The 13,725-nt window shown below is 57.7% G+C and overlaps 2 protein-coding genes across 4 annotated transcripts; one reads left to right on the top strand and one right to left on the bottom strand.

Annotated features, from left to right (window-relative positions):
* Window positions 1-1,151: 1,151 nt before the first annotated feature.
* On the bottom strand, window positions 1,152-5,658 carry MRPL54 (mitochondrial ribosomal protein L54). 2 transcript variants are annotated; one of them, XR_013827468.1, is made up of 4 exons: window positions 5,480-5,658; window positions 4,678-4,834; window positions 3,914-4,097; window positions 1,152-3,168 (listed from the first exon to the last, which is right to left on the bottom strand). XR_013827468.1 is itself a non-coding variant. In XM_079915942.1 (3 exons), exons 1-3 carry the CDS (start codon window positions 5,595-5,597, stop codon window positions 3,965-3,967), a joined length of 408 nt encoding a protein of 135 aa, XP_079772068.1. In that variant the 5' UTR covers window positions 5,598-5,657; the 3' UTR covers window positions 3,741-3,964. The 2 variants fall into 2 exon arrangements, 1 of the variants encoding a protein (XP_079772068.1); XM_079915942.1 differs by lacking the exon at window positions 1,152-3,168 and having other exon boundaries at window positions 3,741-4,097; window positions 5,480-5,657.
* Window positions 5,659-6,417: 759 nt separating this feature from the next.
* Window positions 6,418-13,636, top strand: APBA3 (amyloid beta precursor protein binding family A member 3). Of its 2 annotated transcripts, XM_079915903.1 has the most exons (11): window positions 6,418-6,549; window positions 7,202-7,804; window positions 7,893-7,932; window positions 10,826-10,971; window positions 11,103-11,189; window positions 11,286-11,447; window positions 11,804-11,983; window positions 12,103-12,315; window positions 12,965-13,084; window positions 13,171-13,311; window positions 13,399-13,634. In XM_079915903.1, the coding sequence occupies exons 2-11, from the start codon at window positions 7,229-7,231 to the stop codon at window positions 13,468-13,470; spliced, it is 1,737 nt and encodes a 578-aa protein (XP_079772029.1). In that variant the 5' UTR covers window positions 6,418-6,549; window positions 7,202-7,228; the 3' UTR covers window positions 13,471-13,634. The 2 variants fall into 2 exon arrangements, with proteins under 2 accessions (XP_079772029.1, XP_079772030.1); XM_079915904.1 differs by lacking the exon at window positions 11,804-11,983 and having other exon boundaries at window positions 13,399-13,636.
* The last annotated feature ends 89 nt before the right edge of the window (window positions 13,637-13,725 follow it).

Raw genomic sequence — 13,725 nt, 5'->3', positions numbered from 1 at the left:
GGTTTATCAGAATCCCAGGTTTCGTGTCGCGGCGCTGGGAGCCTGCCTGTGCTGAAGTTCATCATCCTGCCCTGGGTTGGGGGATGGGAGGGGATGGCAGACCCCTGGCCTCTCCCAGGCAGGGTGGGCTTCCCATGGCCCCAAGTGGGGCCTCCTGACACTTGGGCCCCGGCAGTGTTGGCGTGAGAGCTGGGTGTGGAGGCTTCCTGAAAGCCAGCACACTTGGGTACCTTCAGCGCAGTCCCCGCAGCTCCCTTGGAGGCCCCTGCCGACTCTGCGGGTGGGGGCGGGACTGATGCCAGGTGCGCCCACGTCCTTCCTGGGAGAGATGAGGACCTGTCAGTGGGGTCCACGCCGGGAGCTCAGCAGGGGCTCCTCGCGGCCCGGCGCAGGGGCAAGGGAGAGGGTGTGGCTGAGCTGACCCTGTAGGCCCGGGCCAGTGCTGACAGGTGGCTGGGGAGGGCGGTGCTAGGACATCGGCCACACCGGTCCCCTTTTCAGCTGCCCCGCCACCCCTGGTCGGGTGGTCATTGCTGGCTTTTCTTCCGACCCAAAGCCAGGGCACAGGAGCTGGGAGAACCCTGGCCCCTCACCTGCCCAGGCACCCCAGACTGTTTTTCGCAGGCAGCAGAGGGTCTGCCTTGCCCAGGGGGAGCAGGGTCCCTCCCCAGCTGCCTGGACCCTCTCCTCACCCCTACCGTGTGGGTCTCACAGGTGTGGGCAGGGCGGGTCCTTCCGGAGGCTCCAGGGGAGCATTGGTTCCCGCCTTCAGCTTCTGGAGGCGCCGCATCCCTGGCTCGGGGCCCCTCCTGCATCCTCACAGCCAGCAGCGCAGCATCTCCCGTCTCTCTCTGCCTCTGACCCTGCCGCCTCCCTCTTATAAGGACCCTGTGATGACACTGGGCCCCTCGGGGAATCCAGGGTCATCCCTGTCTCAGGGGCCTTAACCCCACCTGCAAAGTCTCCTCTGCCCCGTGAGGTGACACTTCCACAGGTCCCAGGGTGACTTTGGGGTACATTAGCCTGAAGACAAGTTTTCCTGTCTTGCCGAGGCCGCCCCGGCCACATGGCCTCAGCTTCCACCATCTCTTCTTTCATCCCCAGCTCATTCCAGCCGCTTGGGCTTTGTCCCCACTGTCCCCTCAAGGGGAATGAACAGCTGCTACAGAAGCCCTAGGACTGGCCAAGCTCGGGATGCATCGGGTTTGCAGAGCAAGGGAGCTAGAGGTGACCGGAGGCAACGATGCCTGGTGACAAGTTGGGAGTTTCCCAGTCAGAGAAGAGGCAGCAAGACCGGCTGTAGCAGAGGGGCCAGCTCGGATTTCTGGAACAGTCCACCGGGACCCCCCACCAGCCACATGTGGCTGGGAAGTTCAAACTGGTGACAACAAATTACATGTTGCGCTCCTCAGCTGTCCTGGCCACATGGGGCTGGGGGCCATGACTGCACAGAGCAACAGGTAACATCTCCATCCACACCATCTAGAACACGGGTTCTGAGCCTTGGCGGGGGCGGGGTGGGTGACACCTGTAAGATCAGGTAAGTCTTGTCAAAAACTGACCACACAGGGCTTCCCTGGTGGCGCAGTGGTTAAGAATCTGCCTGCCGTTGCAGGGGACATGGGTGCTGTCAGGCCCACGACTTTTTGTTGAAACCATTTGGGAAAAGAAATTCTGTTTCTCCCGGGACTTGGAACTGGGAGAGTACGAGCCGCTGGGCAAACGGATCTGCTCAGAAGAGTGAGGCTGCTCAGCACAGAGGAACCCAAGCCGCAAGGGGGGGCCTCCCCAGGACCCCATCCCCGCCCACACTTTGCACTTTGAGCCAGTGGATTCCCTCTTCTGCTTAAGTCAGTTTGAGCAGACATTTGTCACCTGCAGCCCAGAGTCTGTCCTTGACCACGTCCCTGCTGACCCCACCTGAGATGCGCCACAGCCGAGGCCTGACTTGGTGGAAAACACCGCCCCCTGGGAGCCTCCAAGGACCGTCCTGGGGCTCCACCTGCTCGGATGGGGGGGTGTTGGTCCTGCTCACGAAGGCATCATGGCCACCCTTCCCGGGGCTGAGCTGCACTCCAGGTTGCGGGGAGGGGGGAGCTGGCAAGGAATGGGATGTCACTGCTGCCTGGGGCTGGCCCAGGGCCCACATGACAGGGCACCTCCTTAAGGGATGGGGCAGCCAGGGTCAGAACAGGAGAGTGCCGTGTTCTGGTCGGGGGCAGCACCCCAGTCGCTCCAGGCTCTGTCCAGGAAGCTACCACAGGTACCAGGACATTCCAGGAATTTCACTTCTAGGTCCTCACACCCAGATCGCCTGCCCACTGGGGCTCTCAGCTGGCCTGCTCACCTCCAACCTCCAACCTCAGGTGAACCCGATGGCCTGTGTGCTGTCTACACTGCAGCAGCCAGGCCAGCCATCCATCCAGTCGTCCGTCCACCCATCCAACTTACGATAAGGACACGACTGAACAAAGCAGAGAAAGGCCTCTGCCCTAGTGGAGCTGCCACTCCAGTGGGAGAGAGACAAGAACTACGATTTTAAAAATAAGTAGAACATGAAACACCTGCTGGTGGTAAGTGCTTGGGAGAAAAATAAAACCAGGAAGGGCGATCAGGAATGTGTGGCAGGGTTGCAATTTAATAGGGTAGTCAGGGGAGGCGTCAATGAGAAGGCAACATCAGAGCAAAGGCCTGGAGGTGAAAGAGGGAGCCTTGAGAACATCCGGGGGAAGAGCGGCGCAGGCAGAGGGCCCAGGGGCAGCACCATGCTTGGCACGTTGGATGAACAGTGAGGAGGCCCGTGGCCATTACAACTTCTGTTTTTACCGAGAGCCACGGGAAACCATGGGAGGGTTGGGACGATCCGCCTGCCCAGAACAGGCCACCAGCGAGGGCAGGTGTGGGGTAATCCGCCTGGCAGAGTCCTCCTAAGAGGATGAGGGCCCTCATTTTCCTGGGACCAGACAGAATTAGCCCCGGGGACCCTGCCCTGCCCTACCTGTCCAGCTCTGGAGGAGCCTGGAGGGCGAGAGGGCCCTGATCCAGCCCCCCAGGCAGTGTGGTCCTGGCACTGTGTGTGTCCTCCAGCTTCCTTCAATCTGGTGGGCACCAGTGGTGGTGGATGGAAAGGAGAATGATGAGTAGGCCCAGGTCCCTCAGCTCAAGTGACTGAAAAATGAAGATAACCCCTGTGACCCTGGCAGAAAGGAATGAGAAGTCCCTTCCTTCTGGCTGGGCTTGCTGAACTGGATAGGGGGTGTCAGCTAGAAGCCCTGGAGCCACTCCTGCCCGAGGGAACTACCCACTGGAGTTAAAAGGACCCAGAGATGGAGAGCCACATAGCTGAATACTGAAGCACCTGGATCTAGCCGTGCCTGAAGTCAGACCGTACCCCTGGACATTTCAGTTCCTGAAGCTCACAAAGACTCTCTTCTGCTCCGGATGACTTGATTCAGGGGTGAGTCCAGTGCAACCCAGAGCGGCTTGGCTAGAAAACCCTCCCCCTCGAGGATGGAGATTGGGGCCTCTTGGGCAACACTAGGAATTCCAGGAATGAGGGTGAGCAGCTCAGTGAGGCCGGGAGGGGAAGATGGACCTGCAGACGCCCAGCAATCATTGAGGGTGGAGGCTGGGCCATGGGACCACTGGGTCTGAAGTGCCCACCTCCCCACTGCCTCCCCCAAGTCCCTCCTGGCCCTGACATACGACAACACCCAGAGGCATCTGGGGCCTGCCAGCAATTGCCCCAAGAAGTCTTTATTGGCCCCCAGGGCCCTGATTCAGCTTCAATGCAGGGGCCACCCAGTAACCCCAGTGAGGGTGGTAGTCTCCTCTGTTCTCGGAGAAGTCTGTTTTTCCAGAAAATAAAAAGTGCAGGGAGTGGGCTGGGGGAGGTACCCCCCCACCGACCCACCGCATCTCCTCCAGGTCACTGGAGGGTCAGGGTGCTCTGGTCCCTCTCCCGCTAGAACTTCTGGTTCTTGCTCAGCCGGTTGTGGCGCCAGATGTTGTGTTTCCGCAGCAGTCGCCAGTACTCCCGGGTCTCAGGGTCCAGCTCCTCCAGATTCTTAGGGGGACCCACGTTCATCTGGAACAGCCTGACGGGGAGTGGGCAGAGTCGGGGTTGCAGAGCAGCCCCCTTCCCCGCGGCTCCCCCACCCCAGACCCCCTGACCTCAGGGCAGTCCCTCCCCACCCTGAGGACATGGAACAAGGGAGCGCCCCTATCCCAAGGGTGCTGGGATCTGAGGTGGGCGCACGCCAAACCTTCTGCCTCCTGGCCTTTGTCCGTGCCGCCTGCTCACCTGTAAGGCCTCCCCACCCACTCGCTCAACCTTTCTAAACCTTCCCCAGCTTGAAGGATTGGCACGTGGCAACAGCTTCTGCATCCTGCCACTGCTCTCAGGGCCAAGAGCAAAAATTCCCCCTGCAGCCCCCTGAAAGCTGGGCTCCATCAAGTTCCTGCCCTGTCTCCCCCTACTCTCCATCTTGCCTCCCGGGGTCCACTAAGAAACCAGGTGCAGTTCTGCCTGGAGCCTGTGCACTGGCTGTTCCTGCCCACCTCTAACGCTCTGTCCACCCACGCAGGTCGACTCACACGCCACCTCCCCAGGGAAGCCCTCCCGGATCCTCAGATTTGGTTAGCCAGGCCCTCCTTACCCAGTCCTGGCACACTCACCACTCTGGGTACTCGGAATCCGGCTTCAGGACCACATCCTGGCCCTCCTTGTAGATGTTGACACCCATGGCGTGCGTGGTGAGCCGGATGGGGTCTGTACACACCTCTGGGTCCTTCAGGGCCTCACCGACCACAGCACCTTTGCCCCCCTTAATGACTACGGTGGGGGAGAATCATTTCAGCCCAGCTCCACCCTCGGGAGGCCAGCCGTCCCTTTCTGCCCTGGCTGGACCCTGTCTGCTGCATTCAACATGATTTTAACTGGGACACGGATACTGCATTAAATGACACTGATATTCAGAGAAACCAAGTCATTCCTCTTCAATCCCATTTTCATTCCTTCTCTTTATCTCACGAAAAAAGAGCCTCCGCTGGCTGCTCTGTGTCTTTAAAACCTCACGTCTGCCAAATCCCTCCTTACAACAAAGGAGATTGGGCAAGGCTGTATCCAGAGAAAATTTAAATAACCTTGTTTTGGTTTTAATACTTAGATGGGCCCCAATTTCTGGTGATAACCTGCCAAAGGTGACTACTTTGGAAGCAGAAACGTCACAGGGACCCAAGTCCAAGACTTACTCCTACCCCCGCCCCGACATTAAAAAAAAAAAAAAAAACAAAAAACTTGGGCCTGCGCACTGAGTCCAATCGCGCCCTAGGTACCTCAAACTGCGCCTGCGCAAACAGCTTAGCCTCTACGCTTGCGCGCTGACTCTAGGACGTGCCTCCCCAACCAGCGCTTGCGCACTACCAACTCCCCAATGTCCCTACCATTCTCATCTTGGTCCCTCCTAACCCAGCTCACCCGGTCTCTTGGCATAATCTCGTACATGGAGTCTTACAGAAGCGGCGGGGTCCGGGAGCTCCCGAACCCGCCAGCCGGCCGAGCTCCACGTAGCACCTAAGAGGCGCCTGGCCGCCATGACGTATCCCGGCCGCCTGCACGTTCACGTTTCCGGAGGACGTCTGCGGCCGAGGGGTGCTTGGGAGTTGTAGGCTCCTAAAGATTTATGGGAAATGTATTATTCCGGCCGTAAGCATATGTTAATTGTGATTTCTTTAAACTTTTGTAGATATCCCCAGGTACTGCACGAGGCGACTTCCAAAGGATGTCTGACTTCTTGCCCTTCAGTTACTTATCACTTACTTTAAGTATCACAACTTATACATCCTTGATTCTAGTCAATGAACAATTACTGAAAACCTAAAACTAATAAAAGTTAACACCATTATTAGGCTCATTATTTTCTAAATCTATTGCTAAATCTGTAACCAGCTCGATTTCGTTTAATTAGGAGGTAGGTGCTATTATTATACCCAGTTTACAACTGAGGAAGCCGGAAGTTTAGGGAGGTAAAGTTAAGCCAGGCGAGCCATTCGGCCGCCCTACTGAGTGCCACACCGGAGGTCTGTCTACAATATGGTCCCCTCGTTGCTTCCGGTGTCCCTGGAGTCGAAAGAGTCCGCCTTTCACGCTCCTTTAGTATTTTCCAGTCCTATTTCTTCCCATCTACCATCCCTTGGAATAATGAGCAAAGCCGTAGCAGTCAAGCAGTGGCTCTAAACCGCACTTTGCAGTTCAGGAAACAGGCTCAGAAGCCAGCCCGAGCTTTCACTGTGCGTAAATGAAGGTTCCGGACTCGAACTCACGGTCCCAACATCTAACGCCCCCGCGCGGCCAGGCTGGCTGAGAGAACTACATTTCCCAGCAAGCCCCGCGGGCGTGCGCATGCCCAGTGGTCCAGGAGTGCTGCGCGGACAGATCTGCCAGCGCCCAGTCCGGGAATTGGCGAGCGGCGGCGACTGGCAGGACCGGACAAGCCAGGGAGCGGGGTTCTGGGGGCCGCGCGGGTTGAGGCCACCTCGGTTTGGGAAGTGAGTGTGCCGGCGGAGCAGAGCGAGGTCTGGAGCCAGCGCCTGAGGTCACGGGTCTGAAGTCTTGAGTCTGGGGTCCGCTAGAGGACTGGGATCTTAACTCAGCTTTAGGCTCGAGTTGTGTCTTCAGGCTGCGTCTGAGTGGACCTCAGTCTGGGGTCTGAGTCTGGGGTCGATCTTGAGGGTGGCATTGGAGGTTTTGAGATGAGAGTCCGTTTTCTGGCATCTTGGAACTGTAGTATTAAGTCTGGAATTCTGAGTCTCAAGTCTTGGACTGAGGTCTTGAGTCCTGGGTCTCGGCGACCTACACCGGTCGGGTCTATATAGTCAGAGTATGTCTCAAGCCTCCACATCTCCGGGGAGGAAGACTTGGAAGAACCAGGACTGGGGTGAACAGGGTCCACGGATGGGGAGAGGTCTGGAGCAACGGGTACAGGGGAATCCCCCGGGGTTTGGAGCCTGGGAAGCCACAGCCTTGCAGCTGCTCATTCTGCACCTCAGTTTCCTCGTCTGTAAAATGAGGATCATAGCAGAACCTTCCTTGTGGGGTATGATGGGGATTAAATTATGTGTTCTGTATGAATACATACCAGGTGAGAGCCTGGTACCAAATTGGAAGCCAGGAAATCTCATCTTTGATTCTCTCTTTCAGATGCTGGCTTGAGCCCAGGGTCCAGGCATGGAATTCCTGACAACCTCCCAACCCCCTCCAGGACCTCCAGCCATGGACTTGGAGGAGCCCAGGGACACACTTTCACCCTCTAAGGACCTCACCCCTGATTGCCCGTGGGACCCGGCACCAGGAGGCCCCGGCAGCCTGAGTCAGATGGAACTTGACGGGCTAAATATTCAGGACCTGCTGCAACAGTTTGAAGCTCTGCCAGGTGATCTGGTGGGCCTGTCCCCAGACGGACCCCCGTGCCCCTTGCACATTGCCACTGGCCATGGCCTGGCCTCTCAGGACATCACCGATGCCCACGGGCTCTTGTCCGCCGAGGCTGGCCGGGAAGACTTGCTGAGCCTCTTGCAGCAAGACGAACGCCCTCCTTCCCAGTCAGGTCCCCAGGAACCTCCGGACCCTGCTCCTCGCCTGTTGCAGCCCCCTGATGACCCAGAGGGGGATATGGCCCCCCAGGAGTGGGCAGAAGGAGCCTCTGTCGAGCAGGACGAGGGCAGGAGCTCAAGCAGCTCCCCAGAACTCTGGCTGGAGACAGTACCTCTGGTCACTTCTGAAGAGCCACCTGCCAGTGCCCAGGTAGAACCCACCCCGCCCCCCCAGACCGCTCCACTGCTGGGAGCCAAACAGGAGGACTCAGGCCTACCCCTCTTCTGTCTTCTTCCAGAGCCCCGAGACCCTGGCTTCCTACCCTGCCCTCCAGGAGGGTGAGTGTCCCGCCCACCCTGGCCCCAGGGACTTCGGGGTTTCAGAACAGCCCGACTCAAGCTCCCAAAACCTGGCACAAAGTTTGCCAGTGACGAGTTGCTTCTAGAGAGACTCTGAGGTTGGGTTCGAGTAGATTCCAGACAACTGAAAGAAGAGAGACAGTCCTGAGAATGTTCTAGAATGAATAGGGAGCGTTAGGGCAGACTTGGCAAATTGTAGCACTTGATTCTAGAGCAAGGGTTGGTAAATTACCATCCGTGGACTTTCTGGTATGTTTTGTGAGCTAAGATGGCTTCTGCATTTTTATTTATTTTTTTTTAATTAATTAATTTATTTTTTGCCATGCCGTGCAGCATGTGGGATCTTAGTTCCCCAACCAGGGATCGAACCTGCGCCCCCCTGCAGTGGAAGTGCGAGTCCTAACCACTGGACCGCCAGGGAAGTCCCATGCATTTTTATTTTTATTTTATTTTATTATTATTTTTTAATTTATTTTTGGTTGTGTTGGGTGGTCATTGCTGCTCATGGGCTTCCTCTAGTTGCGGTGAGCAGGGGCTGCTCTTCATTGCGGTGCGCGGGCTTCTCATTGCAGTGGCTTCTCTTGTTGCAGAGCACGGGCTCTAGGCGCGCAGGCTTCAGTAGTTGTGGCATGTGGGCTCAGTAGTTGTGGCTCGCGGGCTCTAGAGCACAGGCTCAGTAGTTGTGGTGCACGCGCTTAGTTGCTTCATGGCATGTGGGATCTTCCCAGACCAGGGCTTGAACCTGTGTCCCCTGTATTGCCAGGCAGATTCTTAACCACTGGGCCACCAGGGAAGCCCCCATGCATTTTTAAATGGTTGAAAAAACTTGAAAGAAGATTTCTTGACAGGTGAAAACGATAGGCAATTCAAATTTCAGTGTCCGCAAATAAACTTTTATCGGGACAGACTCATGCCCATTCATTAGCGTGTTGTCTGTGATAGCTTTCATATTACAACGGCCAGACTGAGTAGTTGCAATGGAGACCATCTGGCCCACAAAATAAAAAATATTTACTGTTTGGGCCTTTGCAGAAAAGTTTGCCAATCTGCTCTCAAGGCATGAGAAGTACCTGTTCTGGCCACCTGGAATGTTCTAGAACATTCTCCCCCACACTATCTGAGGCTCTAGGTCAAAGAACAAGTTCTATGGTTGTGGGAAACGAAGCTGGTTTGAACTTGTAGTTCCAAGAATGTTCTAGAGTCATGGGTGGAGCTGTGATTCACCTAGAGAGTTCCAGACCTAGCATTTTGCCTGTGGTTCTAGATTAAAGTGACCTCAGCTGATGAGGGTGTTCTGGAATGATGAACAGAGCTGTCAGGTTCTACTTAGACTGGGGAGTTCTAGAACCATGGAGTGAATAAAATTTATCTCTGGTTCTAGACCTTTAGGAGCTGTACTAGAACTGGGCAGAACTGTCCAATTCAAGAAAGTTCTACAGCTATACAACAGAAATAGAATTCGAGGCACATGTCACTTGAAATTTTTTAGTTATCCACATTAAAAAAGCAAACACTTTTTTAATTATCTTTATAACATTTTTATCTTTATCTTTATAACATTTAAATTAAGCCCATATATTTAAAATGTTATTTCAACATACAATCAACAGTTTATAATTTTACATTTTTTTATGAGGGCTTCTAAATCCGGCATGCATTTTACACTTACAGCACATCTAAGTCCAGACCAGCCACATTTCAAGTGCACAATACCCACATGTGCCTGGTGGCTACCATATTGGATGGTGCAGTTCTAGAACCCAGAGCAGAGTTATCTGTTGTTCTGGAATGCTTAGATCATGAAGGACAGTGGGCAGAACTGGCTATCCTTTAAGTTCACTGGAATGTGGTTTCATTCCCTGTGGCCTGTGGTTCTCCAAAAAGCAATAGCTATTGATTAGAATATTCTAGAATCACTGGCACTGCTGTCTGGCTCTAGGTTGCTCGGAATTCTAGAGCCATGGGGGCGAAACTTTTTGTGGTTCTGGGCTGGGTTGGGGGGATTCTAGAACCATGAGCAGAGTTGGACTGTTCAGATCATTCTTAGAATTGCCCAGTGCATCTGCAGTTGCGAGTTATTGAGGGGGTTCTGGAACCACAGGAGGAGCTTCCCAATGCTACATTGATCAAGACGTTCTGGAATCACGTAGTGGAAAAGTGTGATTCTGGAGCAGTGTTGGTTTCTAAAATCCCAGGCAGAATTCTGTGGTTTGAGACGTGTCAGGGTGTTCTAGAATCACAGATGAGGAACCACCTGGGTTTCTGGACAGTAGGAGAGTCTGAGGTATGTGGACAGTTGCCCCTTTCTACTCTGTCTGGGCAGTTCTATGACCACGGGGTAGAGTTGTCTGTGGTCCTGGGCCGATAGAGAATCCTAGAGCAGTGGGCAGAGCTGACTGGCTCTAGATGGATTGGGCTTCCAGAAGCATCCAGCAGAGTTGACTATGGTTCTATAATGTCAAGGGTTTTAGAAATAGGAGTGGGACTGTCTGGTTCTAGCCTGACTCCTGGAATTCTAGCCACACAGGGCGGCGCTGGGTGTGGGCACAAGAGCTGCTTCTGGCTCTGGTTCTGGATACAGAGCCTCCTCCTGAAACCACGTCCTCTGCCCGGGAGTCCTTGAGCTGTGGGCAGAGCCAGCTCTAGACTGACGGAGGGCTCTACATCCATGAGGGCCGAGCCACTGACCTGTGGCTCCGGCTGATGGGGTGGCTCTGGGGCCGTGGGCAGGCGTGTGTGGCTCCAAGTGCCAAGCCGCGGGGCAGAACTCTCTGTGCTTCCAGACCATTCAGGGCTCTGGGCAGAGCCCACAGCGGTGGACGAGACTGGCAGAGGTTCTAGGGGGCTGACCCGTCTCTGCTGTCGCCCTCAGCGTCCGGCCCCTGTGACCACGAAGACCTCCTAGATGGTGTCATATTCGGGGCCAAATACCTGGGCTCCACACAGCTGGTGTCTGAGCGAAACCCGCCCCCCAGCACGCGCATGGCGCAGGCCCAGGAGGCCATGGACCGCGTCAAGGTGAAGCCAGGGGCCGGCAGGTGGGTGGGCGGGTAGGTGGGCTGCAGGCCGGGTCCCCCGAGGCCCTCTGAGCCTGGCGGGTCAGAGTCTGGGTCTTTGGGGGCCTCCACGTCCCACCCCGCCCCCCACAGGCCCCCGATGGGGAGACCCAGCCGATGACAGAGGTAGACCTCTTCGTCTCCACCAAGAGGGTCAAGGTTCTGACGGCTGACTCCCAGGTACGGGGCCCAGGCCTGGCCTCTGGGGCGTGGGCGCCTCCGCTGCCAAGCGAGGCCCCCGCGGCCCACCCAGCCTGGTTTCCCCACCCCCTCCAGGAGGCCCTGATGGACCACGCCCTGCAGACCATCTCCTACATCGCTGACATCGGCAGCATCCTGGTGCTCATGGCCCGGCGGCGGCTGGCCCGGCGGCCGGCACCCCAGCCCCACAGCCGCCGGCTCTACAAGATGATCTGCCACGTTTTCCACTCAGAGGATGTGAGCAGCGGGCTCCGGGTGTCCTGAGGGCGAGGGGGAACTCACAGTGGCCCCTGCTCTCCACCAAAGCCCCACCTGGTCGCACTGTCACCCCAGCGTCCTTCCGTCCTCACCCTCCTGAAGGCCCTGAGCCATATATTCCAGGCCTTCCTGTAAGAGCCTGAGACTGGCAGCTATCTCCCCAAACCCTCCCTGCCCCAGGCCTGTCTCCCTTCCCCTCCCCCTAGATGCTCGGCCAGCGGCTGGCAGGCCAGTCCCACTTGGGGGTGGATGGGCTGGTAGTAGGGATGTCAGTGGCTGAGGGATACCTGAAGGAGGTGGGTGGGACCCCCAGAGAGGTGCCGCCCACCCCACAGGCCCAGCTCATCGCCCAGGCCATCGGCCAGGCCTTTGCCGTGGCCTACAGCCAGTTCCTGCGGGAAAGTGGGATCAACCCCAGCCAGGTGGGCTCCCAGCAGAGCCAGGGTGCCACGGGCCCCGGCCACCTCCACAACGGGGACCTCGACCACTTCTCCAATAGCGAGAACTGCAGGGAGGTGAGCAAGTGGGTCCCCCACCCTGGCCCACCAAGTGGCCCTGAAGCCCTCCCGCGCCCCCCACCCACCTCCTCCTGCCTCCTCCAAGCAGCCTTCAAGCGCCACCTGTGACCCCCCAGGTGTGCATCGAGAAACGCCGGGGTGAGGGTCTGGGCGTAGCCCTGGTGGAGTCGGGCTGGGGTTCCTTGCTGCCCACGGCCGTCATCGCCAACCTGCTGCACGGGGGCCCCGCCGAGCGCTCAGGGGCCCTCAGCATTGGAGACCGCATCACCGCCATCAACGGGACCAGCCTGGTGGGGCTGCCCCTGGCCGCCTGCCAGGCTGCCGTCCGCGTGAGTCCTCCGGGGTGGCCGGGGCAGAGGGCCTGCGAGGGCCCCCCAGATGGCAGTCCCCCCCTCCCCACGCGGCCGGGAAAGTGAGCCCGAGGCCAGGTCTGTGTCTCAGTCCAGAAGGGGCAAGTAGAGCTTCAAGTCCTACCCGCACCCGTGCACTCTGGGAAACCGAGGCTCAGAGGGGGTAAGTCCAGGGACACCACTCTGGTGCGGGAGCAGGATTGGAACACAAGGCCTGTCCTCTGTGCCATGAGGCAGCAAGTGTATTCTTGAGTCTTGACCCTCGTTGCCCAGACGGGGAGACAGGTCCAGAGATGGGGAGGGGCCTGGCCAGGCCAGAAGGGCAAGTCTGACGCGGTTCACGCAGTGTGTTACTGAGTGCTTGTAACCCTGCCTTGTGGGCACTGCTAGAACCTTGCTTTTGACCATGAGGAAACTGAGGCCCAGGGAGGTGAGAGGTGGCACAGCTCTGACTCCAAGGCCACCCAGCTCTGGCCTGCATTCTTAACCACTTCTCAAGGGGTGTTGTAGAATCTATAGGTTCCATTTTATGAGTGGGTAAACAGGCCCAGGAGGGGCTGCAGCCCAGCAGGAAGTTTGGCAGCCCCCCCGGAGGCCCAGCCAGGCCAACAGCCCCCATCCTGTACAGGAGGTGAAGTCTCAGACGCTGGTGACCCTCAGCATTGTCCACTGCCCGCCGGTCACCACGGCCATCATCCGCCGGCCCCACGTCCGCGAGCAGCTGGGCTTCTGCGTGGAGGACGGCATAGTGAGTCCCCAGCCCGCGGACCCGGTGGGGGGCGGGCGGCCCCAGGCGTGGCCCCCTGGGCAGCGTGGCCCTTCCTGTCCCCCCAGATCTGCAGCCTCCTCCGGGGTGGCATTGCCGAGCGCGGGGGCGTCCGCGTGGGGCACCGCATCATTGAGATCAACGGGCAGAGTGTGGTGGCCACGCCCCACGCCCGCATCATTGAGCTGCTCACGGAGGCCCACATTGAGGTGCGCTGCGCGGGGGTGGGGGGGTGGGTGGGCGGGGTCTGTGTGGGAGGAGGCCGCCTCCAGCTGCCGCCTCCTCTCCGCCCCCAGGTCCACATCAAGACGATGCCTGCTGCCACCTACCGCCTGCTCACAGGCCAGGAGCAGCCGGTGTACCTGTGACCGGCCACCTTCCCCCCCACCACTGTGCCTTAGCCCCCGCCGGCCCCGGAACTCCGTCCGCGGACCCTCCTCGGCTGGCCAGGGCCCCAAAAGTTTCTTGGTTCTATATTATTTTCTTATGTAAAAAATTAAAAGCTTATTGAATGGGCAAAGTCTCAGATCTGGGCCTGTGGGGTCGAGGGAGGAAAGACAGCACCCTACTCTGGCCCCTTGTCCCTGGAAGTCACTAGAAGCCAGTGCTGTGAAAATACTCCA

Source organism: Stenella coeruleoalba, assembly GCF_951394435.1.
Source record: "Stenella coeruleoalba genome assembly, chromosome: 3".
NCBI classification, from domain to species: domain Eukaryota; kingdom Metazoa; phylum Chordata; class Mammalia; order Artiodactyla; family Delphinidae; genus Stenella; species Stenella coeruleoalba.
Note: the sequence above shows the minus strand (reverse complement) of the source record. Positions and strands in the feature narration are given on the sequence as shown.

Bases quoted from the DNA above. Each gene is read 5' to 3' on its own strand.
- MRPL54 (XM_079915942.1), bottom strand. From the start codon at position 5,597: ATGGCGGCCAGGCGCCTCTTAGGTGCTACGTGGAGCTCGGCCGGCTGG. The intron at 4,835-5,479 runs GTGAGCTGGGTT...CCCCCACCGTAG, and splicing joins AGATTATGCCAAGAGACCGG to TCATTAAGGGGGGCAAAGGT. The intron at 4,098-4,677 runs GTGAGTGTGCCA...ACTCCCCGTCAG, and splicing joins GATTCCGAGTACCCAGAGTG to GCTGTTCCAGATGAACGTGG.
- APBA3 (XM_079915903.1), top strand. From the start codon at position 7,229: ATGGAATTCCTGACAACCTCCCAACCCCCTCCAGGACCTCCAGCCATG. The intron at 10,972-11,102 runs GTGAAGCCAGGG...CGCCCCCCACAG, and splicing joins AGGCCATGGACCGCGTCAAG to GCCCCCGATGGGGAGACCCA. The intron at 13,085-13,170 runs GTGAGTCCCCAG...CTGTCCCCCCAG, and splicing joins TCTGCGTGGAGGACGGCATA to ATCTGCAGCCTCCTCCGGGG.